The 21404-nt window shown below is 38.2% G+C and overlaps 1 protein-coding gene across 1 annotated transcript in view; it reads left to right on the top strand.

Moving 5' to 3' along the window:
• CFAP43 (cilia and flagella associated protein 43) overlaps positions 1 to 21404 on the top strand; it is a 115743-nt gene that overhangs the window by 63733 nt on the left and 30606 nt on the right. Inside the window, exons 20-27 of the mRNA XM_046027569.1 lie at positions 5440 to 5565; positions 9685 to 9789; positions 10826 to 10942; positions 11849 to 12076; positions 13679 to 13885; positions 16013 to 16102; positions 16597 to 16677; positions 17345 to 17470. Coding sequence (XP_045883525.1) covers positions 5440 to 5565; positions 9685 to 9789; positions 10826 to 10942; positions 11849 to 12076; positions 13679 to 13885; positions 16013 to 16102; positions 16597 to 16677; positions 17345 to 17470 — 1080 coding nt within the window. The remainder of the gene's footprint in view (positions 1 to 5439; positions 5566 to 9684; positions 9790 to 10825; positions 10943 to 11848; positions 12077 to 13678; positions 13886 to 16012; positions 16103 to 16596; positions 16678 to 17344; positions 17471 to 21404) is intronic.

The following is a 21404-nucleotide window of genomic DNA, read 5'->3' as shown; positions in this document are numbered from 1 at the left end:
GAGAGAACAAGTAGAGGGGGTGGCAGGCAGAAGGAGAAGCAGACTCTCTCACTGAGGAGGGAGCTTGATGCAGGGCTCAATCCCAGGACCCTGGGTTCATGACCTGAGCTGAAAGCAGATGCTTAACCAACTGAGCCCACAGATGCACCTCTATTGCATTTTCTAATTGGCTACTTCTAGTATATATGAATGTTACTGATTTTATCTTTTATATATGATCACCTTGCTAAATTCTCTTTTTAGTTCTGCTCTTTTGTCAATTGTTTCTCTTGTATTATCTAGGTAAACTATCATATCTTCTGGAAATCATGTCTTTTATTAATTTTTATGCTTCATTTCTTTCTTGTCTTATGCCGAGGGCTTCTACTATGATAGTGGTCATGAGAGTGGACATGCTTATCTTCTTCCTGAACTTAACAGGAAAGTTTCTAACTTTTAAGTGTGATACTTGCCTCAGCATCTGCTAGATATCCTTTCACAAGTAAAATTTCTTTCAATCCCTTGTTACTTAGGAGTTTTTATTGTGAATTTTGGTACAAATTTATTTATCAAATATCCTATATTCCTCCCATAGACATTGGGTCATTTTATACCAGATTCCATTTGCTAATATTTTGTTTAGTATTTCTGTATCTCTATCTACAAGTAACATTGTTTTTTTGTACTTTCTTTGTCTAATTATGAAATCAGGCTTATACTAGTCTTAACAAGTGATTTGAGTAGTTTTTCCCCCTCCCCATGCTTTGGAACAGTTTGTATAAAGTGTGAATTCGGGGTGCCTGGGTGGGTGACTCGGTGGGTTAAGCCTCTGCCTTCAGTTCAGGTCATGATCTCAAGGCCCTGGGATGGAGCCCCACATCAGGGTCTCTGCTCAGCAGGGAGCCTGCTTCCCCTTCTCTCTCTGCCTGCCACTCTGCCTACTTGTGATCTCTCTCTCTGCCAAATAAATAAATAAAACCTTTTAAAAAAATGAAGTGTGAATCCTTTTTTTGTTTTAAGATTTCATTAAAAAACAAAGAAAAACTCACACAAACATATAAAACCATCTGTGCCTAATTTCTGTTACAGGAGTTGATTCTTTGTTTTGAGTTTTTCTATAGTCATTAATCTTGTCAGGTTTTCTATTTCTTTTGAAGTATAGATTTGATAAATTATGTTTTCTTAGAAAATTGTCTCATCTAGATTTTAAAATATATAAATGTGTATAATATTCCAATTTCAAGTCTTTTCTGATTTTTCAGTTATAGCTCTTTGTTCCTAATTGTATATTTATGCCTTTTATCTTTTTTCTTGATTGCACTTTATAATAGCATTTCTATTTTATTAATATGGCACAGTTGTGTTTTTTATGGCACAGTTTTTATTGATGTGACTATTATGATAAGAGGACGTTATATATAATTTTATACCTATACATTTGACTCTTTTAGGGTTTTATCAGTTGAGAATTTTATTTGTTCTTCCCTAGTTCCATCAGGTTTATTTGTCTTCATTTTGTTACTTTTTTGAGTTGAAAACTTGGTTTATTTCCTATTGTTTTCCAATGTGTGAAAGGCTATAAATATACCTTTGAGTACCACTTTGACTGTATTGCACTGATTTTTGATAAGTAATTTTCTAATCTTTCCTTAGTTGTAAACATTTGTAATTCCATTTTGAACACATCAACCAAAGGGTTTCTTAGAAGAGTGTATGCATCTGTTTCCATTTTTCAGATTGCCTTGTATATTATTATAGATTGTTTTACATAACTTTTTTTTTGCTAACTTTGAAATTTATTTCACTGTAGTCAGTAAATAAAACTTGAAATTATCGTTCTTAGATCATTGAAGAATTATCGTTCTTGAAGAAAGATCGTTCAAGATCGATCGTTGAAGAAAATATCGTTCAAGAATTAAATTCTTGAAATTATCGTTGTAGTATTGTGTCCAGTTACTTTTTGTAACTCTATAACTATTCCATGTGCATTGTAAAGAATGTTTTATTCTCTGATTTCCTATTGGATCAATCTAATTGTGTCAAGTTCTTTATATCTATATTTATGTTTCTGCTATTTGAACTGTTATTTTCTAGGATTTGATTAGCAGTGTGTCAATTTATCCTTGTATTTCTATCAATATTTATATTAGATGCCCAAATGTTTACAAGAGAACTCCTCAATAAATTATTCCTTTTATCCTAATGAAATATCTGTTTTTTTCTCTTTTAATGTTCTTAATCTACATTTTGGTTTTTGTATTAACTTTTGCTATATTTCTTTTTGCTGTATTAATTTTTTTTGCTATGTATTTCACTTATATACCTTTTTCCATTCCTTTATTTCCAACTTTCTTTTGTCCGGTAATTAATATACAGCTGGATTGGTTTTGTAAATCATGTCTGAGCTTTTTAATAGGTGAGTTTAATCACATTTATTGTGATTATTGATATGCTTAAAATTATTCCTGCCATTTTATTTTTGGGTTTCTATTTAACATATTTTAAACTTATTTCTTATTCCCTTTTTTCTATCTTCTTGGGTTGTTCATACTTTTTTTTTATTATTGTTCTATTTTTCTTTATTATTTTGGGAGTAGTAATTCTATTTCTATCTTTAAAATTCCGACTCACATACTTGACTTTCTATTTTCCTGTGTGATCTGGTGCCTTCCTAGTCAGTGGAAGAGCACAGCAGCACTGATTGTCACCTGGAATCTTAATCCCATCCTGAATGTCCTGAATCAGAGTATGTTCTTTAACAAGACCTCCAGGTGATTCTTGGCACATTAAATTTGGAGAAGCTCTGGTTTAGAGTGTATCACACCATATTCACTCTCCATATAAGACAAGACCCTCAGTGTATTATTATTACTTTTTACTTTCTCAGCTTCCTCTGTTTCCCTCACCTTCTCTTAATGATATCATTTGGAATGATAGCTCTAAATTGCTAGTTTTTAAGACTCTTAAAAACATGTCAATCTTATTTGTATTTAAGTCTTTCTACCCAACCTCCTCTGTATTAAGTACATTCTTAGTAATCCTTTCAGAGGTATGGGTATTGGTGAACTTTATGAGACCCTTAGTGTCCATAAATTATATCAACCTTGCACTTGAACTATGGTTTAATGACTATAGAATTACAGATTCGAGGTTTTTCTTCCCCTGAAAAATTTGATCCAAAACTATCGATCCAGTGTATTTTTGCATCCAGTGCTGCTAAGGTGGGTCTTCTATGAGACAGATTCTTCTACTTGGCAATATTCTTTTCCCCTTTAGAAATGTTATGGATTTGGTTCTTAAGTTTCACAACATTTCTGTGTCTAGAGCTGGCCCTGATCCACACTGGTTATGCCTTTTCAGTCTCAAGTGTTGATGCTGTATTATGTCTTTGAAAATTCTCTCATTATTTCTTTCAACACTGTGGCCCCCTGTTCTCTTTATTCTCTTCTTCTGAAGTGCATTTATTATAGGTCCTTCAAGATGTGTCATACAAGTAGCTCCAGTTTTCTTTCACACTTTTTATTTATTTATTTTTTGTTTACACCTGGCAGAATTCTTAAAATCAGTTAAGATCACTAATTATCTTCAATTGTGTCCATCTTGCTATTCAGCCCATCTATTGAATTTTTTTTGTTTCAAAGATCAAACTTTTAAGTTCTATAATCTCTTTATTCTTTTTATGAGATACAATTATTTTCCATCCCTAGTTACTGTGAAATTCCACTCCTGTTTAATTAACTCTCTTTGTTTGTGTAACAAGTCTTCTGTTTATTGAATTTATTGTCTCTCTTCAATGGTCTTGTTGTTCCGCAAATATTAGTAGTCTATTATTATTTTAACTGTTCTATGCTAATCTTTAAAATTGACACGCTCCATTGTAATTCCACCACACCAGCTGAACCTGCTTGGGAAGAGGGGTAGGAGTGTGACTTCAGCAGGTATTCTGATATGTCAAATGAGAAGGGGTGGGTGGTGTTGGGAAGTGGCTTGTTCACCTTTCTTATGGCAGGGGGAGATGTTCTCTAATTTCTTCTAGCCACTGGCACACTCCTTGTCATTGCCTTGTCCTTGTCTCCCACCCAGATATTCATTCCAGTTCCCTCCACTTGGCAGCAAACCTTTATGTTGCCATTGCTGGGCGCCGGGGGAGGTTTATCAAGTGGCAGTGCAGATACACACAGGTTCTGTTGCCTGTTTCCAATATAGTACCCCCCAACTAATCACTCTGCCAGTTACTTCTGGGTTACCCCACACTCCTATATCTGGTGTAGCTTCTGCATTTTCTCAGGTATTGTCTCGTGGGCTCTTGGGCTATCATGTATTATTTGGATCCATCTGATTTTCATCTTTCAGATGTTACAGTTTCCATGGTACTGAAGGATACTTTTTTCCCTCTTATAATTATATATAATTATTAATTAATATATATATAATTAATTATTATATATATTATATTATTATATATTATATTATATATTATATATAAATTATATATATTAATTAATATATAATTAATTAATATATTAATTATTATAAATATTATAATTATAATAATAGATTTATCTATTTATTATACATTTCTTTCCTCTTAATTTTATGGATTGAAGCAGGAAAAGATGATTGTAAAGCCCATTCTTAGTCAACCATTTTGAAATTGAGGTCCTAAATTTTTCTATTATATTTTCTGAATTTTTTTGTTGATTTCTAAGAGCTCTATGTATATTGAAGATAATACTTTGTCATATATGTTACAATGTATATCCTTTATAGCCCTGAATTTTCTGAAGTTATAAACTTTTAAAAATAATTTTTAAGATAATTTTTATTTCAGAAATGTTCAAATATGTATAAAAGGAGAGAGAATAATAAAATAATAAATCCAATGATCAATATTATTTCATCTATACCCTTACCCACTATCCCTTCTCCTGATCATTTTGAAGTCAATCCCAGATATCATATCATTTCATCTTTAGTTAAGTTTGTGCCTCTAAAAGACAAGAACTCTTTCCTTTTTTTTTTTTTAAGTAGGCTCCACACCCAGCATGGAGCCCAACATGGGGCTTGAGCTGACAACCATGAGATCAAGACCTGCACTGAAATCACAGGTCAGATGCTTAACTGACTGAGCCACCCAGGCACCCAAAATAAGAACTCTTAAAACGCATAACCACAATACCACCAGCACACCTAAATATCAACAATTCCTTAATTTCATTCAATGAAGTGATAAATTTTTACATTTTTGTTGTTGTTTCTGAATTAATGAGTTTTTAAGGATTAAATCTGAAAACTTAAATGACCACAATAGGCCCATAATCTAATGGTTTACTTGATAGTTACACTCAGATAAACAAAACATCTCTTTTTTACTGACGGCTGTCTAAAGAGACTCAGAAAAACATGTCTATAAAGTTTAGTTCTTTACTTGTCATCATTCTTTCTTATTTGAAAATTCAGGTTCTGGCTATGATGGAAGAAAATGAAACAGTAGATAATATTGCAAAATTAGACCAAAAGGAATTTGGCCTAGATCTTGAAGAACTGGAAAGGCTTCACGATGAAAATGAGGAAGAAGTGGCAAAGGTACTGAAAATCTAATTTGAGCACCATAAAGAAATACAATCAAAGAAGTAAAAAGAAAACGAGAAGGAGAACTTTTCCAGGATAATGTGAATAAAACAAAACCTATATAAATGCATATAAATGCAGTGAGTCAGAGAATTATTAAGTTTGGGAGTTGGAGGAGGGCACCTGAGCGGCTCAGTCAGTTGAGCGTCTGCCTTTGGCTCAGGTCATGATCTCAGAGTCCTGAGATTGAGCCCCACATCGGACTCCCTGCTTCTGTCTCTGCCTGCTGCTTCTCTCACTTTTGCTCTCACATAAATAAATAAAATCTTTTTTTAAAAAATTGTGGGGGGATAGGAGAAAGAGGAGTGTCTAGGCCTGCCACACATCTGATGTTTGTCTCTCCTTCATGACATTTGTTCCAACCATCTTCCACCATATGTTTAAACATATTTAGAAATCCTCTCAGCCACCTTATGCCAACTTTGGACCTTCCAGTTTAGTGAGCCTGCTTGCTTGCTTGCTTGCTTGCTTGCTTGATTGATTGCTTTCATGTAGGTTCCACACCCAGCATAGAGCCCAATGCAGGGCTTGAACTCAGGACCCTGATATCAAGACCTGAGCTGAGATGAAGAGTTGGACACTTAACTGACTGAGCCAACCAGGCACCACTAGCCCTTTCTTAATGACAGTTGATATCTTCCTCTCTTTATTCACTGATTTTTCTACCCTTTGAGCATCATCTACTCTATGGCCACCCTGAAAATAGAGAAGATTAACAATTAGCATATTCCTATGCTAATTGGAATTCATTTCTTTGAATATGGCAACCACAAATGAATTTCAATTATTTTCTGTCCAATTTAGAGAAAAGTATAAACTGAAACCTCCATTTCTTGGATACTATACTTCTATTATTATAGCCTTTGCCTCTCTTTCTGAGATGTGGTGACATTACACTGTTTACTTGTATGGATTTTTTTTTAAAGTAAAAGTCCTAATTGTGTTTTACACAGAATGTTCTTAAGCTACCTTTTTCTCAACCTGCACACCACATTTGATTTTTTGAGTGTGCAAGTATAAAAAAAGTTTTTTCGAAACAAGAGAAAAAAAATATGGTTGGATTCAAAGGCATTTAAGTGAATTATAATTGGTTAAACAATCATATCAAAAAGAGGCTGATAATTTGATGCCTGTAGCTGAGAGGCTTCCAATCATGTGCTCTCCTGTTAAACATGTTGATTAGTGACTGGGATAAAGATATAGAAATGAGGCATATTTGTCAAATTAGCGATGTGAGGCTGAGAATGAAAGGAAACAGACTGGATAACAGAATCAGTACCAAAAGGACCTTAATAGACTGACACAAAGAGGCAAAATTTACCTCAAAGAGGTAAAATTCATCTATCTATTCATTCATTCTGCATCGTTTATTGAACACCTATTACATGCCAGGCACTATTGTCAGTGCCTTGAATACAATGACTGAGACATATAGATCCTGCCCTCATGGGGCTGATCTGGTGAAGACAGACCCTAAATAAATCTCTCTATATTGCATGATGTAAACTGAATTCTGTGATAGATGTGGGGCATCTACTTTTGTGGTCAAAGACAGTTGAAAGAGGTGACCTTTCATTTGGGATTCCAAAGGAGAGGAGTTAGCTATGCAAAGAGTTGGGGGAAGAGAATGGCAGACTAAGGAAGCACCATGAATGAAGGCCCTGAGGTAGAAATGGAGAAATCCAGGAACAGAAAGGCCAGAAGGGCGATAGCACAGTGGACAGGAGAGAGCTTCATAGAATGAGATAAGAGCAGAGGCCAGCTCTAAAGACCTTGAACATCACAGTAAAGAATTTGTCTTTTGTTACACTCAACAGAAAGCTATTAGAAATGATCCCCAACAACGTGAATGCAACTTAAGTCAATCAGAGAAAGACAATTATCATATGATCTCTCTCATATGAGGAATTTGAGAGGCAGGATGGGGGGTTGGGGAGTAGGGAAGGAAAAAATGAAACAAGATGGGATCTGGAGGGTTACAAACCATAAGAGACCCTTAATCTCACAAAACAAACTGAGGGTTGCTGGATGGTGGTTGGTTTATGGACATTGGGAGGATATGTGCTATGGTGAGTGCTGTGAATTGTATAAGACTGATGATTCACAGACCTGTACCCCTGGGGCAAATAATACATTATATGTTAATAAAAATAATTTTAAAAAGAAATTATCCCATTTTATTATTATAATAAATAGGCACCAATTTAGAGGCTTTTTTGAGTGTTACTTATTTTAATGGTTGCACCCATCCCAAAAGGTAGGTGGTTGTTGTCCTGACTTAAGGAAACTAAGGAATTAGACCTAGAATCACTTGGCTAAGGTCTTATAACTTGAATAAAAGCCACAAAGCTTTCCCAGTCTGCCTACCAGGGCTTTTCCCCTTTGACCAGGGGACCTTTGACCTTTTGACCTCCTCCCATTCTGGTACCCGGTTCTCCTAGCTTCTCAGCTTGACCGCTCTGCAGTGAGTTTGGGTTGGATACCTACCCCCTCACTCTAACGTTGCTTCTCCCTCCAAGCTCATGTGTGACCGCTCATTCCCACAAATCTGCTCCTCTGTCCTGCTGACCTACAGACCACTGATAAACCCACCCTGATTACCCCCACCCCATGCCTCTGCTCCAGATGCTCCTTGCTGCTTACCAAACTCCTGTATATTCCCCCAGAAGCCTTCTTAATTCTCTGAGGCAGTCTTTGGTACAAAGAAAGACTCTCCATACAGTTATTTCCCCAATATTATTACCTTTGTTGGAGCTCTGGACTTTAACGAAGTATCGGTCTCAGATTGGATGTGATAGTGAAACCAGATGGTCCAGCACAGAACAGTGTTAGCAGATGGCACCATAAACCCAGGCACATTTGGGAAGAGAATACTAGTCCCTGGGAAGGGTCAGTGGATCCCAGTCAGGGATCCCAGTCCTAAAGGGACAAGAATATTAGTTAGCCCTGGTCAGGATCTCAACCATAGGGGAAAGACCAAAGCCCAGTAATGACAACCTGGACACAGAACTAGGGACCAAGTCTGGAGGGGTTGCTCAAATAACCTCAGCAGTGGAGAGGGGAGGGTGGGGTAGGCTGGGAATCAGATAGGTTCTGACAACTGACAGGCCAAAACAGCTGTTTATTTAAGGAAAAAATAATTTAAAACTGTATTAGCCATTAACTCATTGAATAAAAAAATCAAATACAAATTAAAACAAAGCCTTTGATCAGACAGTGAATAAAATAAACATGAATGACTGAATGAACAAATAAGACATTTTCTAATCTGGGAGATATTATTCTTAACTAGTTTGCTGATAATTCTGCCAACAAAGAGAAATGCAAAAGAGGTTCTGAAGTGGATCCTAAGGACTAGAGATTGTTGGTCCTCACTTTCATATTAGGTCTTTCAGCAAACTCCATTAAAACAAGAATTCCTAATCACTTAAAAATTAAGCAGTTGGCTTACTTAAGCAGATAAAATCAACTAAGGTAACGTGTTTCTAAATGGGAAAAGGTCAAGCATATGATCCCTTTGAGTCATGGAGCATTTAATTATGGTAGACATAAATAATAGAAGAATTAAGTGACAGAGGTCACAAACTGGCACTTCAAATATGCATTGACAGGAATTAAGCCAACATTTAGATATCTGGTAGTTTCATAAAAAATACACATTTTTAAACTTCTCTAATAAAACAGGAAGATCTGGCGTAGTGGCTTTGCTCCCCAGCCCTGCACCAATCCACCAGATCTGTGATAGTGAGCATTTTAGCTGTCCAGTCCACCATGGAATTGGCCTCATACCACCTTGGCTCATGTTTAGCACCCGCCTGCCTTTAGAGGTTTCTGTGTTGACACCCTGGTCCTCCAGGAAGAGAATTCCAAGCCTCCAGACTAAACTTTAGGAAAGGTCCTTGAGACAGGAAAGTGTCCCCAGGTGCATCTCCCAGCACAAGGCAGCTTCGTGTAATGGGGAAAGAAGACATCCACTAAATGTGCAACCATGACTGATTAGTGAATTTGCAATTCAGATTATTTTTTAAGCTACATATTTGTGTTCATTGTTTCACTTCATCTACGTTCTGCAAGATAAGAAAGGATGCAGAGATGCAAAACCTCGCCAAGGCCTATTTGGCTGAACTTATTAAAGAAGAATGCTGGAATTCGATGGCTGTGAAAGGTCGAGCTCTTAAGGTAACAGACATAATTCCAGGTACCACACCTTAGCCAATGAGAACTTTCATTGAAAGTCTCATGGATGAAAGATTTTTAAATAATTTTAAGAAAATTCACACATGGAAAAGCATTCAGAGCATCCTCGCTGTCCCTGTACCAAATTCCACCAACTCATGCCCCTTTCTCTCTTGTTTTTGTTCTTCCCTCTCTGCTTAGTCCCTAGGCACTTCCAAGCCACCATCTCTTAAGATTTTCTTTCCTCTATGAACCACCTGCCTCTGCTCTTCCTATCTGCCTCTTCCAAAAGGCCACCTCAGTCACATTCACACAGATTAAAAACTAGACATAATATTGTTCACAGTTCTACCTGTGCCCTCTAGACATCTGGGTTATTTAATGCTTTTTCATTGAGATTCCTCCCAACACAATTTCCCTCTTTGTGTAGGGTGATCAGAAGTCCCAGTTTAGGCTGGTGGTCCTAAGTAACTATTAAGAACACCCTTCTCACTTTCAAATCTGTCTCCCCCCCCCCCCCACCAATTTGGATGATGAAGTATATAGCCACACTACATATTTGTGATTAAGTATTGCTCTTAAACAGGGTTTCATAAGACTGTCACATTTGGGACTGGATAATTCTTTGTTGTGGGGGCTATTCTGTGGATTATAGGATGTTTTGGCCTCTAGATACTAGGCCCCAGTAACATCCAAAATTCCCATTAGTGAAAATCAAATGTATCTCCAGACATTGCCAAATGTCCCTGGAGGGCTAGGGAGGAGGAGAGGAACAGGGCAAGCAAAATCATGCCTAGTTGAGAACCACTGTTCTAGAAATAAGTCCTTCACAAAAGCTCAGTATTTCTACTCAAAGTTTACACCAATACTAATGATGTACATTGTTTTATTTTAAAAAACATTTCCACTCTCAATTCCACTCATGCATGATGACCTATGAATTAATTTTGGTCAGGGATAATATCCCTCACTTCACCTCTGATATGCACAGTTGTACTACAAATGAATTTATTTCATCTTGCCTTTTTTTTTTCCCAAGTGCTTTCACCTGTCCTACGTGGTTGAGAACTTTCCAATGAAAGAACGCACAGAAGACGAGTTGAGAGAATTAAAGAGAGTTTTGTGGCAAAAGAAGATCGAAACAGAATGTCTTAAAGTACAATTTTAAATATATATGTGCTTATATAAGTAATGTGTTTTATTTTAGGGTCTCCATACAGATTTGAGTTAGGATACAACTCAAGTTTATATATTATTTGCATTTTCATTTCTTGTTAATTATAGAATATATTTTAATAAATATAGGAGCTAAATCTACACAATAAATCAAGACACCTATAGTCCTCTGTAATACTAGCTAGCCCTCAAATAAGAAGACATAATTTTAAAAAATTAGATATAGGGTTTTGTTCTTGCTCTGGTCAGAAGTGGTCTTCATCTATCCTACTCTCTTTATCTTCTTGTATCATGAGGCATTATATTTTTAAATAATTGGCCAAAGATGAAGTAGTATCTTTTTTGGTGGAATTATGGTTTTCCTCAAGCAATTCCAGCTATTTTTTTGTTTGCTTGTTTTAAAGCAGCAGTCTCTAACAGATCACTAGAAAAACATTGCCCCATCAATGTAGTTTTGGCCAGAAACTTGCATCCATTTTTTTTCTGGAACATAAAATGAAGGCATAGTTCAAGTCTCCTTAACCTACACTCACCAGTCCTCTGTGAATAAGTTTCTTTGTAAACATGAAGAAAAGGTGTACTTTTTAATGTTTATGTTCCAAGAAAGACTCAAGATATTTATAAGCAGCTGTCATCCTGACAGAAAGATAAATATTACATACTATCAAGGACAATTTTTACTTTCTTGACTTATCTACAGTTTGTCAATTTCCAAAGCTTAAATCTCTTCCAAATCAGTTTCAGGATCTATCCATCACTTTGAATTCAGTTGTTGGCAAGACAATTTAACACCTAAAATGACTGAAATATTTAAGTTGCCGCAAAATTGCCCTTTAGAGAATTCTTGTTATTGCATAACTTTCATGTCATCTTTTTCTATATTTAGGTACGGAAAGAAATTATAGAGGTGCAGTCTGCCATTACCTTGGCTAAAAAGCATCCTGAAGAGGAGGATGAAGAAGAAGAAGAAGAAGTGACAGTAAAAAATCCTAACCTGCCCAATTACCTGCTTGGCAGTCTGAGTACTGATTTTGGCGTACAAGCCTCTTTCCTGCCAAGCCAATTGGGACTTCATTCCAGAGAGGAGAAAATCAACCAAATTATATTACTGAAAGTGAGTGAATTTTTTCTTTATCCTCTAAAATCTCTAAAAGTCCCCATGAGGCATCTTGCAAAGGCTCAAACTGAAGTCTAATGCTAATCAAATGATGTATTTAAGGTACTTAGAGAAATATCCAGATGGCTAGTATGTCCGTGTTCTTCAAAAGAAATTGTGTACAGGAGTTACTTTCATCTATTTGGACTGGGTTCTATGATAACGGGTTTTCCGAAGAATACCTACCTTGGCTGACACCACCAACAAACTATTCTTCTGCTTAGATCTTCAGGAAGCTCAAAGATAAAAGAGGTTCTTGAATGCCATCTTCTAGGTACCTCAGATGTCCCTTAGGACCTCCTTGTAAGATCAAGATATGATTGCTCTCCCCTTAACCTGGGGAAATACAATTTCCTCTCTAAGACTTCCATAACTTCTCTTCTGGGACTCAGGAATAAGGTGCAGCGTCCCACAAGCTCTAAGCTCCTACTCCTCACTCTCCACTGAACGAGTCAGTCTCAGAACACATCTGTATGTGCCTACCAGAAGTTCTTGAAATTTTGGTGACAGATTGCACCCATGTGAATGGTTCGAGATGTACTGTTGGCTCTTCCTATTCCCGGAAGTCCTCCAACCATATCTGCCATTTGAGTTCCAGCCTCCTACCGTGATTCTCTGCTCTATTATTTTTTTTTCTTTTCTTCTCCTCCAACCCCTGAAATTCCTGTGCATTTATATCCAATTTTGTTATCTCTTTTGTTGCTCAGCTTTTGCTGACCTACACCCTCAGTGTCTCACCTTTCTGCTGTTTTTATTAAGGCATTTTCCTACAGGAAGGTTAATCTCAGCCCAAGAAAAATTCTCATGTCAGCTGTTAAGATCATTTTTCTACCTGCTTTAATGGTTTCATCTTCAGTAGGATAGACATATAGACTGAATCTGATGGTAAAATAAAATAAAGGCTACTTTGAATTGACTGTCATCCCTCTCACCCACACAGGTGGGAACAATCCAGTCAGACCCACTGCCATCTGGACAACTGGCTGATGCAGCTAGCCAGCTTAAGTCCCCTTCCTACCTGAGAATGATATGACCATACAGAGGAAGAATATTGTGTGTGGTGGTGCTTTTCTGGGAAAATAGAGGTTGTATCCAAACAACCTCTATAGGCCATCCTTTCCTTACCACATCTCTCCCAAACAAGGTTTCAAAGAAAAGCCATTTCCCAATTTAAATATCACGTTATCACTTTTTAAATATTTTATGATGGATTTTTTTCTTAGAACATATACAAAAATTGAGAGAATAGCCCAAAGAGTCTCCAAGTATCCATCATCTACTTCAGCATTTATCAACATACCTGTATACTGAGTTACAGCTTCCATTTCAGGAAGTAGATTGTCGTTTAACAGTTACACCATCGCCTTAATCCTACCCATGGTAGGAAGACACTGTGGATTACTGAACCAATAAATGACTTAATATAAACTGTATTTTAGAAAGATTCACTTCCTGATGATTTATAAATTGATTTTGGAAGGAAAGTAAAGCCGTGGGACCTTCTTACAAGTCATGACCTATAACATGGGATGTGTTCTCAGTGTCACATTGATATTTCAGGATGTCATTTACAAGGTAAAAACTGCTTTCAACCGTGAGTTTGATGCTGCGTATAAACAAAAAGAGTTCGAAGTTGCACGTGTGAAGGAAAGAAATGTAAGAATTCGAGAAATTATTTTAGATCTGGACTTGGAAGAAGTGATCTGGCAACCAGAATTTGATGATTGTGAGAAGCCAGAGAGAACCCTCGTTGTGGAAAACAAAGAGGTACTGGCTAGCTGTGCTGTCCCTTCCCTTTTCTCTCAGGACATTTTCCCACATTCTTTCCTACTCATCTCCTCATGTGCACTATTGGAAGTGACTGTATCAGGTGGTATCCTTGGTCACAAGAAACAAAAACACTTGATATTGCCTTAGGAATAATGAGAATTTCTTTTGGGATCCTGTGGAATCTAGGGAAGATTTGGAAGCCTAGAAAGAAACAGGGAACCAAAGACTGGAATCCTGCGGGGAGTCAAGAAGTCCGCTTTCTTTATCTCTTAGCTCACTTCTCTCTGCATTTCCCGTTTAGCAGTTTCTACTTTGTTTCTCCTTACTCAAGTGGATAGCTTGTCCAAATGAGAATCTCTCAGTCCTAATTCCACATTTGGCTAGGAAGACTTTCCTTGACCCAGCCTAGGTCCAGTACCTATATTGGAAAAGTTGGATCACAGTGTGGAAGAGGGCGTGATGAAGCTCCAGTAATTATCTGGGTCATTAAGGAAGTAATGATCCCAGGGAAAGGGGCTCAATGGTTAGTCTTTTTCTATTTAGGAGAGAGTATGAGGCAGGGGCAAGGGGCGGTGCAGTGGGAGAGGGAGAGAAAGAATCTTAAACAGGCTCCATGACCAGTCCAGGGACCAACATAGGGCTCAATTTCACCACCCTGAGATCATGACCTGAGCAGAAATCAAGAGTCACATGTTTAACCGACTGAGCCACCCAGATGCCCCGATGCTCAGCCTTCTTAAACGGTGTTTAGCTAGGGGCACCTGGGTGGCTCAGTCATTAAGCATCTGCCTTCGGCTCAGGTCATGATCCCAGAGTTCTGGAATCGAGCCTCACACTGGGCTCCCTGCTCAGCAGGAAGCCTGTGTCTCCCTCTCCCACTCCCTCTACTTGTGTTCCCTCTCTTGCTGTGTGTGTGTGTCTCTCTCTCTCTGTCAAATAAATAAATAAAATCTTTAAAAAAAAAAAAAAGGGTGTTTGGCCAGAAGTGGCTACAAGCAAATGCTTAAAGAAAATAATTAAAATATAACCAAATTTAAAATACTAAAAAAAAAAAAAAAATCCTTGCTCATATGAAACGAGCTTGATTGCTTTGGGACAAAAAGCTAATAGTGTTGCTTAGAAATAATAACAAACTCTTTTATAGTCCCTGTTAAAAGCCAGGTCCTGTTCTAAGTGCCCTAGATTGATGGAAACTAATTTATCATTATAAGACCTTACAAGGTAGGTACTAATAACACCTTCATTTTACAGATAAGGAAACTAAGGCATAGAGAGGTTAAATAGCTTGACCACAGTTAAAGCTAGTAAGTGACACAGTTGGGGTTTGAACCCAAACCCTATCCTTCAGAGTACGTCTTCATCTCTACAGTCTACTGTACTTGTTTAAGGAAATTATTTCTTCCAGAACCAGACTCCTGCCGTGTAACCTAAGACGCTGGAGCACAGTGAGAGCAAGGACCCCACTCTGCGGCTGTCACCAAGATCCTACTGTGGGCAGTCTTTGTATGTGCATAATTAACCTCACCACACTTGCTTCTTTAATCCCTTCTACATCAGGAGAGTGACCTTATTACAAGCCAAACTTATTATGTCTTTCCCTTGCTTAAACCCCTGCAGTGGCTGCTCATTTCACTTCAGATAACAAGCTCCTCTGTGACTGCCAACCATGGCTCCTTTCCTCTTCAGCTGCTCTCATTGCCTTGCTCTGGGCTGGCCACACTTGTGTTCCCACAATTCCTTGAATGCTCCAAGCTATTAACCTCTCAGGACCCTCATCCTACAGGATTTGGCTTAGATGACACTCCCTTTGAACCATTTTCCTGCCCCTCTCATCTGAATTAGATCCCTGTTACAATCTCTTTAATGATGGAGAAGAGCTTTGAGAACTAATAGAGGAGTAACGATCAATTTTCCCAACCCCCTCATTCTTTATTTCAAGATAGGACATTGATTGTGAAATCTGGATGGTTCCTTTATCCTCATAATACCTTCTAACCTCTTCCCTGGTGTGTGGAAGGGATATTTGGTTTAAATTTTGTAAGAACAACAGCAGGAAACCACATTTTCTCCTTTGGAGTCCAGGGTGCTGACCATTACACTCTGGGGCCACATTTTCTCTTTCAGATTACAGCTCAGAAACTTATTAATCCATGGCTGAAAGCCAAAACAGAATTGACTGCGACCCATGAAATGGAGCGATGGCTTCAGACACGGGTATGTAGTTTTGCTCAAATTTACCTATGACCTCTTTCCTTTAGGGATACTTGTTCCTGACGCCTGGGTGGCTCAGTTGGTTAAGCTGCTGCCTTCGGCTCAGGTCATGATCCCAGTGTCCTGGGATTGAGTCCCACATTAGGCTCCTTGCTCAGCAGGTAGCCTGCTTCTCTCTCTCTGCCTCTGACTGCCACTGCCTGCCTGTGTGCTCTCTCTCTCCCTCCCTCTCTCTCTCTCTCTGATAGGGATACTTGTTCCTAATTTGGTTGAATAGTCTTGTACTTTACTCCACTATAGAAACACATCGGAGCATTTGTCGTGGTCAGAGGTCCCTGGAATCTCAGTGGCCTCTTTCTCCTCTTCTCTTCATGCCATTTACCACCCTGCCCAATTCTAAATGCAGTCATTCTAACATTGGGCGGGAGGCTGCCTCTGGTTCTACCAAAGGGCTGGATCTGTCTTAGCTGCCCTCCCTGACCGTAGCTCTTCTCCAGGGCCCCAACACAAGGCGCCGAGCCCTGATGGACATGATGGGAGGAGTTCTGGAAGTCAAGAAGGAAGATATTTTGAGAATGGTAAGATTTCTGGACGTTCTTCTGGAAGATGGAATGGGGGTAGAGAGAGCTACACAAATTTGATCGTTCTTGTCTACATTGGCCCAAGTTTTAGAAATTCTACAACAACAAATATACAACCTCCCTGTACTTCATAAACATATCACATTAGGTAAATGAGAAATTTGAAACCTTGGACTTACCTCCCCATCTTACATAATGCAAACAAAAGAACAAAACAAACAGCCATAGTGGTTCTGGTCCCTATGGATAGCAGTGTTAATGTTGCATCTGTAATTCTCTGGATGTAGCAAGAAACATTCCTTTTGATATGTGCCTTATGTGTCCCTGGAACCCAGGCATAGTCTTATGAACTACATATGAAGTTATTGAGTTCACATTTATGAAGATATCAACATACATGTCTGAACCTGTCACCTAAGAGTCTCTGTACATCCCAAACTGCCCACTCTTGCTTATGTCACAGAAAAACAGTTGTAAAGTTTTTCATATCCTTTCATCAAAGTGTCAGGTCATTGTCTTGCCGATCTGAAGAACTATATCCCTTGAAAGGGCTCTTTTATTTTATTTTTTATTTTTTATTTTAACTGTAACATAACTCTGACCTTTTACTGTTCTGTTATATTTCTGTTTGAGCCACAGTGTATGCTTTCCTTTTTATCTTCAGGTGATTCCTCAGCCTGCTTTCATGGCAAAACCTGATGCTCTGTGGTCTGAAGAAGAGAGGAAACAATTCAAAGACTATGAGAAGAAAGTCAAAGAGTTAAATGAAGAAAGAGATAAGTACAGAAAGGTCAGAAGAGCAAAGAATTGATACACCCTACTAAGACTTTTTTTCAGTATCGTTTCAAATTAAGTGTTCTTTATTCCCTCAGTGTTGTTAGTAGCTTAAGGGTATTGTTTTAACTTACATTCTCAAGAGAATTTGGGGAATTGGGTAGAGATAACTTTGAAGAGCTAACACAATTTATTTGTTTGTTTGTTTGTTTTTAAAGATTTTGTTTATTTATTTGACAGAGAGATCACAAGTAGGCAGAGAGGCAGGCAGAGACAGGAGGAAGGAGGCTCCCTGCTGAGCAGGAAGGACCCTGGCATTATGACCTGGGCTGAAGGCAGAGGCTTTAGCCCACTGAGCCACACAGGTGCCCCAAGTTAACACAATTTAAAACAGAAAGAATGTATTACAATGTGTTTTTTTTAAGTTCTTATTGATTTCAACATTTCCCTGATTGTTACAGTTCATTTGGTCCTCCATTCATTCTTCAAATGTTTAATGAACATCTATTAGCATATATTCTAGGCACTGCTCTGTATCTTCTACATCTGTTAGAGTTCAGAGTCCTTTCCTTGAGACTTGATTTCCTCTCAGTCTCAAGGAAAGGACTTGACCGAAGAATAACACAATCAATAGCACATACTTTACAGTTCTAACTTGAGATATTTATGAAGCAGTTCTCCTACCGTTATCTCCTTGCATCATAAAGAAACATTCCCACATTAAAATTCCTTAAATTCACAGATCTGCACCCCTGAAACAAATAATACATTATAAATTAATTTTTTAAAGAAAAAGGAAAATTGTTTATAATTATAATAGAGATATAAAAGCTGATGGTGTACAACCAAATAAAAAACATCTATTCCTCTGTGAAGAAGGTAAAATCATGGCATTGTCTGAGGCAGGGCAGTTTGTCAGCTTTATTGTGGCTGTGTCTCCTGAGCAACTTCTTTGGACCCATTGTAACTTGTTCCCATTTTTATTCACTGCAGTCCTCTAACAGTGCCCTCACATTTCATCCTAAGAGAGTATTTCCTGAAAAGCCAAAATGAGCAGTCTTGAAAGCAGTAAAAATTTCAAGCAGTTAGGAAGTATAGATGCCTAAGGTGGTGGGTGGCATTTATCCCATGGTCTCATATTGTGAAATAGTCTGCTGCCTACACTCTCAGCTCCCTGCTCCGTGGTCGCCCTCAGTGGGTAGAAGCCAGCCGTGGTAAAGCCAGTACTCAGCCTTCTCCGCACCTGCACCATGCACCACACAGTGAGTAAAGAAAAAAAACACAGCTTTCCCTCTAATGACCTTGTCTTTCCTGGGTCTTTAGGCTGTTTGGTGATGCTATTCCATTTCCCCACCCCTAGCTTAGTCCATACCACCTGGGAGATCTTGTCAAAATGTTGATTTGATTCTGTCACATTGAGGAAATGGAAGGATCCTCAGATTTCTAACAAGGAGCCTCGTGGCATCGCTTGTTGCGTGTCAGAGGACAAACACTTTAAGTAGCAAGATCCTAGAGGAGCATATCTCACGTTCTCCTCTCTCTCTAAACTTACAACACCTGACCCCCTACCATTCTGGCCATATGCCCCTTTTTCCCATCAATTTTCCCTGCAGTATAGATGAATGTTGTAATATTATACACTGGATACATCTCTCATTGTATAGATAAGAAAATGGAAAAAAAAAAAGATTCCTTTCAAGAGGATTCTGGAGTTCTTTCTACTATTCTTGTGACTTTTGAGTTAATCTGAATTTATTTCAAAGTAAATAAAGTTAAAAGGGAAAAAAAAAAGTCCCTGGACCCCACTTGCCTCTCAATCCATGGTCCAGTATCTCCTTAGAAAAACCCTCAGAAAAATCTGTGTTCACGGTCTCCAATTTCTCTTTTCTCAGCCATTGGAAAAACCTTTATATTATGGAAAATATCAAACATATAAAAATGTAGAGAGAATGACATAACGGCCCTCTCCTCCAGCCTCAACAATTATCAAGTCATGGCAAATCATATTTCATTTTACATCTCCACCGATTTCCCCAAAACTAGATTTTTTGCCAATTTTTATTTTAGAATTATTCAAATGTACAGAAATGTTGTATGAGTAGTACCATCTGTATACCATTTTCCTGTGTCAATAGTGCGCATATTCTGCATATCTAGTATACCTGTACCATATACTTCCACCCGCCAACTTTTAATATTGCCACATTTGTTTTTGCATTTTTCTCCTGTATTATATATATATGTATAGATGAGATATCAAAACTCCATACTATTATCTCCAATTCAACATACCATAGGGTTCATCTCTTTCCCTAATTTAGCACTTAGATCTCCTTTCCAGTACAAGCTCTAGTTCCCCATATATAAGTATATTTATTCATTTGCTCAGTCCTACAATATACATATATATATGTATATATATACATACATACAATATACATATAATGTATATGTATATGTATACATATAATGTATATGCATAATGTATATACATATACATTATGTATATGTATATACATTATGCATATAATGCCTCTACCAAAAGCAAAACATCATGGCAGGTTTTAAGATTTCTTTGCACCTCGGGGCACCGGGGTGGCTCAGTGGCTTAAAGCCTCTGCCTTCGGCTCAGGTCATGATACCAGGGTCCTTGGATCAAGCCCCGCATCGGACTCTCTGCTCAGCAGGAAGTCTGCTTCCTCCTCTCTCTCTCTCTGCCTACTTGTGATCTCTGTCAAATAAATAAATAAAATCTTAAAAAAAAAAAAAAGATTTCTTTGCACCTCTTCTTGTTCTTAGGATATATCCCATGGAGGGCAGGTCATCTGCACATTATATTCAGAATTTATTCGGACTAATCCTTTCTTTCCCCTTCTGTGCGGATAACATTATCAACTTAATAAAAAGCTCTTCGTGCACCACTGTTTTCATATCAGGGGGAAGAGGCCAGCATGTCTTCTGATTTCATGATTTTCTTTTGTTTCTGCAGGATCCTTAATCTTCACTTCTTCATTTCTTCTTTCCTTTCACCCAAGTCTCTAAAAGACACCTCCCTCTTCCACACTGCCTTACTCTCCCCAGAAGCGGCACTGCCTGAGACTGCGCCTCTAGTCCCTTCTTTACAATTTTCCAGGAGCTCCTCTTTGGGCATCACAACAAACTCCCACCAATCCAAACACTGTTGTCTTTTACCCAATTTATAGCATTAGTTTCCCTGCCCTCCCCCTCCCCTGATCTGTAGCCCTCCCATTTTACTTCACACCATTCTCCTTGTCCTTAGCTGTGTTAACTGGGCCAGCTCCACTGACCTCCTTGGTGTTCCTCACAGATACCCAGCACACTTGATGCCAGCACCCACAGCTCATTCTTGCCATGCCCTGGGGTGCTGTCCACCCATTTAACCACACTTCGGATCCAGTTGTCACCTCGTCTTCCTACATAACATGGCAAACTCCCTCCCACCAACTCCGCTCTACACCCTGACCCTACTTTGTTGTTCTCCAGAGTGCTCATGCCACCTGGCCTACCTTATCCATACTTGTTTACACGTTACCTGACTCCTCTACTTGAACGCAACACGAGGGAAGAGAATTGGTCTGTTTTGTTCATTACTATAGTTTTGAGAACTGTGCTTGACCTGTAATAAGCCCTCAGCAAATATTTCCTGAATGAATGGATAAATCTATTGACATTTATTATGTGCCAGACACTCTCCTAGGCCCCAGTGATTTGCAGATGAAAAGCTACCGCCTTTACCCGTATGAGCTTAGTCTGTCAACTACAACAATACCTTCTTAAACTGCAGGCAATGTTTTTGTCCAGGGCTGGAAGAAATTCTTGGTCTAATGGAGTCCGCATTGTTCATCCATACCCTCCTGTTGAGTCTCCCACCTTTCATCTCCCCTGCTTCTCATTTTGCAGCATCTGATACAGTTTTAGTTAAAATTAGA

Source organism: Meles meles, chromosome 13 (assembly GCF_922984935.1).
Source record: "Meles meles chromosome 13, mMelMel3.1 paternal haplotype, whole genome shotgun sequence".
Classification (NCBI taxonomy): domain Eukaryota; kingdom Metazoa; phylum Chordata; class Mammalia; order Carnivora; family Mustelidae; genus Meles; species Meles meles.
Note: the sequence above shows the minus strand (reverse complement) of the source record. Positions and strands in the feature narration are given on the sequence as shown.